The sequence below is a fragment of the Mycetomoellerius zeteki genome, unplaced genomic scaffold, assembly GCF_001594055.1.
Source record: "Mycetomoellerius zeteki isolate Tzet28-1 unplaced genomic scaffold, Tzet1.0 scaffold1149, whole genome shotgun sequence".
Lineage (NCBI taxonomy): Eukaryota > Metazoa > Arthropoda > Insecta > Hymenoptera > Formicidae > Mycetomoellerius > Mycetomoellerius zeteki.
The window spans coordinates 16,694-23,485 of NW_017256072.1; the positions used below are offsets into that span (position 1 = coordinate 16,694).

The 6,792-nt window shown below is 33.5% G+C and overlaps 2 protein-coding genes across 3 annotated transcripts; one reads left to right on the top strand and one right to left on the bottom strand.

Moving 5' to 3' along the window:
• The first annotated feature begins 1,811 nt into the window (after positions 1–1,811).
• On the top strand, positions 1,812–3,068 carry elm (calcineurin like EF-hand protein 1 elm). 2 transcript variants are annotated; one of them, XM_018458439.1, is made up of 5 exons: positions 1,812–1,871; positions 1,935–2,013; positions 2,115–2,378; positions 2,467–2,560; positions 2,690–2,834. In XM_018458439.1, exons 2-5 carry the CDS (start codon positions 1,947–1,949, stop codon positions 2,832–2,834), a joined length of 570 nt encoding a protein of 189 aa, XP_018313941.1. In that variant the 5' UTR covers positions 1,812–1,871; positions 1,935–1,946. The 2 variants fall into 2 exon arrangements, with proteins under 2 accessions (XP_018313941.1, XP_018313948.1); XM_018458446.1 differs by lacking the exon at positions 1,812–1,871 and having other exon boundaries at positions 1,947–2,013; positions 2,690–3,068.
• A 226-nt stretch (positions 3,069–3,294) lies between these two features.
• Positions 3,295–6,485, bottom strand: blw (ATP synthase subunit alpha blw, mitochondrial). The gene is made up of 8 exons (XM_018458482.1): positions 6,288–6,485; positions 5,812–5,925; positions 5,305–5,654; positions 4,765–5,121; positions 4,175–4,556; positions 3,935–4,079; positions 3,742–3,859; positions 3,295–3,657 (listed from the first exon to the last, which is right to left on the bottom strand). The coding sequence occupies exons 1-8, from the start codon at positions 6,351–6,353 to the stop codon at positions 3,543–3,545; spliced, it is 1,647 nt and encodes a 548-aa protein (XP_018313984.1). The 5' UTR covers positions 6,354–6,485; the 3' UTR covers positions 3,295–3,542.
• Between the last annotated feature and the right edge of the window lie 307 nt (positions 6,486–6,792).

A 6,792-nucleotide genomic window follows, 5' to 3' on the forward strand; every position in this document is an offset into this window, starting at 1 on the left:
GTCTAAAAACAAATTCAATTATTTATCGCAGATTATACGATCTTAGTAATTACAGAAATATATGTGTAGATGCATGTGTGTATAATATCATTATATGAATAAACGTACATATTTTATAAATTAACGTAAATTACTTTCACGTCTAGAAGAAATACTTAAATATTTGTTAGATGTATGTATGTACATAATATCTCTTGATATACATATATGTACATAAAACGTCTGTCCGTCTTTACTGAAAAATAACAAAAATAAAGAATAAATATTAAAATTTTTCTTCTTAAAGTATATTTAACCATAAGGAATTGGCCAATCACAGTTGAAAGTGAAGAAATTTAGTCGAATATAATTAAGTTTATGATTAAGTTGATTTCTTACTACACATAATTTCTTACTACGCATAATTAGATCCGGACTTAATTGATTAATTTTTGACGATTTTAAGTTTACCATATTCATTGTACTACACTTATTATACCCATACTACACCCGGGCTTTGTTCGTTTTCGTAATGTATAAATCTATTGAATTACCAAATAGTGACTTTTCCTAAATGAAAATAATAATGTAGACGTCTTCCCCAAATAATTTCTAATCGATTCCATTCATAAAATACATTAAATAAAATCGTTGTCTGCTAACTTGACGCATGATAAAATTTGTTAATTACAAGAAAAATACTATTTCCCAAATGTTTAAATGCTTTTCCCAGATTTCCCCAAACGATTTTTAAATTAAATAGACATAAATAAGGGCCATTGTCACCAAGCTTCGACCTATGCTGTGTTCCAAATTTACTGCCAGCACTGAAAATGCTACAATTTACGTTACATGCACTATAGATTTTCAGTACTGGCAGTCAATTTTGGAACACAGTCCTTGTAACTTTGCAGGCTTCCAACTTAAGCTGTCGGAGAATTAATGCGAGCTGAATTAATGCGAGCTGAATTAATTCTCCGACATCAGCTTAAGTTGGAAGCCTGCAAAATTACTAGGCCGACTAAGTTAATCGAAGCTTGGTGACAATAGCCCTAAGGGTGGAGTCCCATGAGGTGTATTTATCGCGTATCGCATAACAGCGTAACCAATCAGAAGCGATCTGCTGTTATAGTTTCGCGTTTTACTGATTATTGATTGGTTATGCGCTTACGCGATACGCGGCAAACATGCCTGATGGGACTTCACCCTAAGGGTGGAGTCCCATGAGGTGTATTTATCGCGTATCGCATAACCGCGTAACCAATCAGAAGCGATCTGCTGTTATAGTTTCGCGTTTTACTGATTATTGATTGGTTATGCGCTTACGCGATACGCGGCAAACATGCCTGATGGGACTTCACCCTAAATCAGAAATATTCAATTTGTCTGCTATCTTGTCAGTGGTGGCTTTTTGTACTACTTACTACCAGCGCGAGTTGTGATTGGCCACTGCTTTTCCGCTTTCTGCTTTTCCGCCAAGGTGTGAACGCGCCCTTAGGTTTTTTTCGCGTCGTAAGATCCAACATGCTCCAACATGCTCCTGCCATAGCTCCTACTCACTCTATCAAGCGCGTTGGAGTGAGTAAGAGCTATGGTAGGAGCATATTGGAACGTGTTGGAGTATGTGACGCGACAAACCTCTTATGCCGGGTCTACAATAGAAGTCGTAGCGGTCGTAAGGTCTTAAGTCATAGAAAATTGACCAATCACAGTTAATTATTCTTCTCATATTCAACTGTGATTGATCAATTTTCTACGACTTAAGACTCTACGATTGTTACGACTTCTATTGTAGACCCCGCATTACTTTTTTACACTATGGGCAGTCAACAGTCATATGATTGATCGACGCGCGTTTCAGTTTGCCACGCCTGCATTTTTCTATCTGCTATGTAAATTATTCTTTTAAATACCTATTTGATATTTTACCTGATAAACTTGAACTTGAATTTCAGTTATCATAAAAAATGGGTAACAAGTCAAGCCTTCTTTTACGCGAGGATGAAATAGCGCAAATACAAAATGCTACTGGTTGCAAGTATCCGTTTGTCTATTCATTCCATACGAATTAATTTATTTCGATAGTGTCGAAATTTATTTAAATCATTTCTTAATCATGGCACTCTCTATTACAGTTACACCAAATCAAATCGAACGTTTGTACAGCCGCTTTACAAGTCTGGATCGCGGAGATTGTGGAACACTCAGTCGAGAAGATTTTCTCAGAATCCCAGAATTGGCGATAAATCCTCTTGGTGAAAGGATAGTAAACGCTTTCTTTGAAGAAAGTGGAAACGACAGAGTGAATTTCTTACAGTTTATGCAAGTCTTGGCTCATTTTAGGCCTATCAAAAAGAACAGTCCCAATCGATTAAATTCTAGGCAGCAAAAGTTAAAATGTAAATATTGCTAAATATAAAATGATAGATAATGGTGTCTTATAATCAAGATGCTCATTAAGGATTTATTATTAAATATTTCTTTTAGTTGCATTCAAAATGTATGATTTGGATAACGACGATTTGATATCGAAAGATGAACTACTTGCTATTTTACATATGATGGTTGGTGCAAATATTAGGTACAGATTAAAATTTTTTTTACAATTATCAACGCATCAATAACTTTCTGATATACTATATATACATTTCTATAATTGAACAAAACATTTAATATAAATTTGGTAATTCAATAAACATATTTATTTCAGTGAAGAACAGCTAACCAGCATTGCGGAACGGACTATAGTCGAGGCTGATGAAAATGGTGATAGTATGATATCATTTGAAGAATTTTGTAAGGCATTAGAACGTACAGATGTTGAGCAGAAAATGTCAATAAGATTTCTCAGTTAAATTGATTGTGGATTTATATAAAAACTATAATATAGAATTTTATAGGAGTAGGTATTTGGGGAAAAAATTGTCATAAATTTTTATAATTACTAAATTGTGCAATATACAAACAACTTTAAGTAATCAGTAACAAGAAAACAAGAAAAGGTACTTATGATTGAGATTGCAAGAGATTTATATAAAATGTACAATATAAATCTTGGATTTTCAAGAATTGTAGGAATTGAAAAAGAATGGTAATGAGTGTATGTATATGTGTATGAATTAGAATTAACTTTAATTAATTTAATTGTATGCAAAACATGAAAAAATGTATTTTAGGAAAATTAAAAGCAAAGAAAGTATTTTGAAAATTGTATATTAATACTATCTTATTTGTAAATCGTCTAAAGTTTATATTACTTCTCAATATTATTTATTGATATATTTATATAAGAAAGAATGTATATCTAAAACATTATAGGTTTTAATTTTTATTAAAGATCTGTTTTTTCATATCACTATACCGTACTGGCTATCGAGTTTACAGGTCTTGTATGGAATTGCTGCAATATTTTTAATGTACAGATGTACATAATTATCAACATTTGTAGTGCGATGCATAATATCGGTCATTAACACTCAGCAGCAGAAAAATCTTTAAGAACATCTTATGTTCTTCAATTATCTATGTTGACTCGTGTTAAAATTACATTCAATGATCATGTTCTATCCTGAGAAGGATGAGAGGAAATCTATGACTACTTTCTTCAGTTTCGTATCTGATGCTTCACTAATTACATTTTCTTTCGCGATGGTAGCAAGAAGATCTTGTTGAGTAGATCTGAAGAAAAATAGTATATAAAGTTTCTACATATTAAGAAAAATATTACATAAACATATTATATAAATTATATTTTACATATACCTGATGTGTGCAAGAAATTCTTTTTCAAAGCCAGTGATCTTTGTTGGGTCCATTTTGTCAAGGTAACCACGTACGCCACAATATATGACTGCCACTTGTTCCTCAATAGCCATAGGTACTGAAAATAGAATCATGTCAAATGCAACTAATTCATATCATAATTATTGTTAAATTTAAAATGTGACAATTTTACCATATTGTCCCTGTTTGAGAAGTTCCGTTAACCGCACACCGCGGTTCAACAATTGCTGAGTTGCAGCATCCAAATCCGAACCGAACTGAGCGAAAGCCGCTACCTCACGATACTGAGCCAATTCTAATTTCATAGAACCGGCAACCTATGCAATCAAACATCATAGATATTTGTATTTTACATAAATATTATATAATTCTTTTGGTGTTAAAATTACATAAATCAAAGAATTTACAATACTTGTTTCATGGCCTTAGTTTGAGCAGCAGATCCGACACGTGATACAGATAAACCGACGTTGATAGCAGGTCTAATACCTTTGTAAAACAATTCGGTTTCCAAAAAGATTTGACCATCGGTAATAGAAATGACATTGGTAGGGATGTAAGCAGACACATCACCGGCTTGTGTTTCGATAACAGGTAAAGCAGTCAATGACCCACCACCTAAATTTTCGTTCATTTTGGCAGCTCTTTCAAGCAAACGAGAATGAAGATAGAATACATCACCAGGATAGGCCTCACGACCTGGTGGTCTTCTAAGCAGCAAAGACATTTGCCGATAGGCAACGGCTTGCTTAGATAAATCGTCGTAAATGATTAAGGCATGTTTTCCATTATCTCTGTAAAATAATAAATCCTATGTTAGTTTACAATAATAAATTATATATATATATATAATATATACACAAACATACTAATAACATCATACTAATTTTAATTAAGACACTTCAAATAAAAATCTAACGGATAATATAATACAAATGGAGTACTGAGTATTTGGGTGTATCATTTAGAGAATAGAAATTTTTTAATAATATATCCACACACCTAAAGAATTCTCCCATAGCACATCCAGAGTATGGAGCCAAGTACTGAAGAGGAGCTGCATCAGAGGCAGTAGCAGATACAATAATAGTGTAATTGATAGCACTGCTGTCTGTTAAACGTTTTACAATTTGCGCAACAGTAGACCTCTTTTGGCCAATAGCGACATAAATGCAGTATAATTTCTTTTTCTCTTCTCCACCGTCATTGAAACGTTTTTGATTGATAATAGTATCAATGGCAAGAGCAGTTTTTCCAGTTTGTCTGTCTCCAATGATCAATTCACGTTGACCACGACCAATAGGCACTAAAGAATCTACAGCTTTAATTCCAGTTTGCATAGGTTCTCTGACCGATACTCTGTTATCCAAAAAAAGTGCATATAATGTTATGTACATACTAAATAATAAAATCTCTGATTTTATCTGATTTAAAAAAAAAGAATATCGATCGATTTTCTTGGAAAGATTAAATAATTACAGAAAAATTATAATTAGTTATAATTGTTACAAACAATTATAAAAATAAAAATTTATAAATTACCTAGGAATAATGCCTGGGGCTTTTGTTCCAATACGGAATCTTAATTTGTTGTTTAGAGGTCCTTTGCCATCGATAGGATTACCCAAGGCATCAACGACACGACCCAATAATTGTTCACCAACAGGAACGTCGACAATAGCACCAGTACGTTTGACGATATCGCCCTCCTTAATGTGTCTGTCATTACCAAATACGACAACACCCACGTTGTCAGGTTCCAAATTCAATGCCATACCCTTTAAACCTGAGCTGAATTCTACCATCTCATCGGCTTGAATGTTCTTCAACCCATACACACGTGCGATACCATCTCCAATACTGAGCACCCTACCGGTCTCTTCAAGATTAGCCTAAAATGTACATCTTCCTTCAGATATTTTCAAACTAATATCTTTAAACTATAAAAGAATATATGTACATTTAAAATTAATAAAAATGAAATGTTTAAAAATGTATCATGTCATATCGAATGATTTAAATATTCAATTTATTTTTAAATTATGTTACCTTTGGTGCTGATCCAAGAATGCGTTCTTCCAAGATAGCAGAAATTTCTGCTGAATGGCGACTACACGAGACATGATATTTGCGGGAAGCAATAGCAGTCACAGGCCAATTAATCTAAAGTGCAAAAAGTATATATATATTACACATATATATATGTATAATAGTAATTAAATGTTCCACCGAAATTCTTGTTACATAACTTGCTGTTCTAACACGCTTTACATAATACACTGTATATCATCATCACTAGCACCATACAAATACTTCATGAAACGGTTCATGAATCATCAGCTTGCTTTATTTTTTATCTACAGTCTATATGAATATAAAAGCAAGTGTGATAAACCAGAGCACAGGGTGGCTCTATTTTGGAATGGTCTACTTTGACAAAGTAGAAAATGTCGACACGTTTTGTCAGGCGTCCAACATTCGATGGCCGCGAATGTGTTTAACGAGAAGAGATTCCTCCTATTTACCTGAGCCGTGGTATTCGGCAAGTGCCTGGTCAAGAATGAGGCTAAACGTAAAGACAAGAGTGCCATTTTCCAGCGACGAGGCTACTAACAGCTACCAATTAACGTGAAGATGTAAGGACGACCAGTCGACGTCGATTTAGTTGGATAGTGAAGATCAGAAGAACGTTCGCTTCGCTGTATCACAGTATATACAGTAACGCAACTCTCTGTCGGCACCTTTGATGATAGCGTGTATGAAATCGAACTGCACATGCGCGAGCTAAGTAGGTAACCAATCATAAGCCTGCTCTTTGTTGCTACACTGAACTGCACTAAAATGTTCTATCATGCTTTCACCAATTCCAAATATATATCTATTTCATTTTAAGTACAATACTAGCTCAGTTACAAAAGAACCTTATATCATTGAGTTTCTATTTTACATTATAGCTCTTTTATCATTTCTTCTCTTTTCTTAACTTGTTATTTATATATATTAGTCATTACATTTAATATATAAATTAAA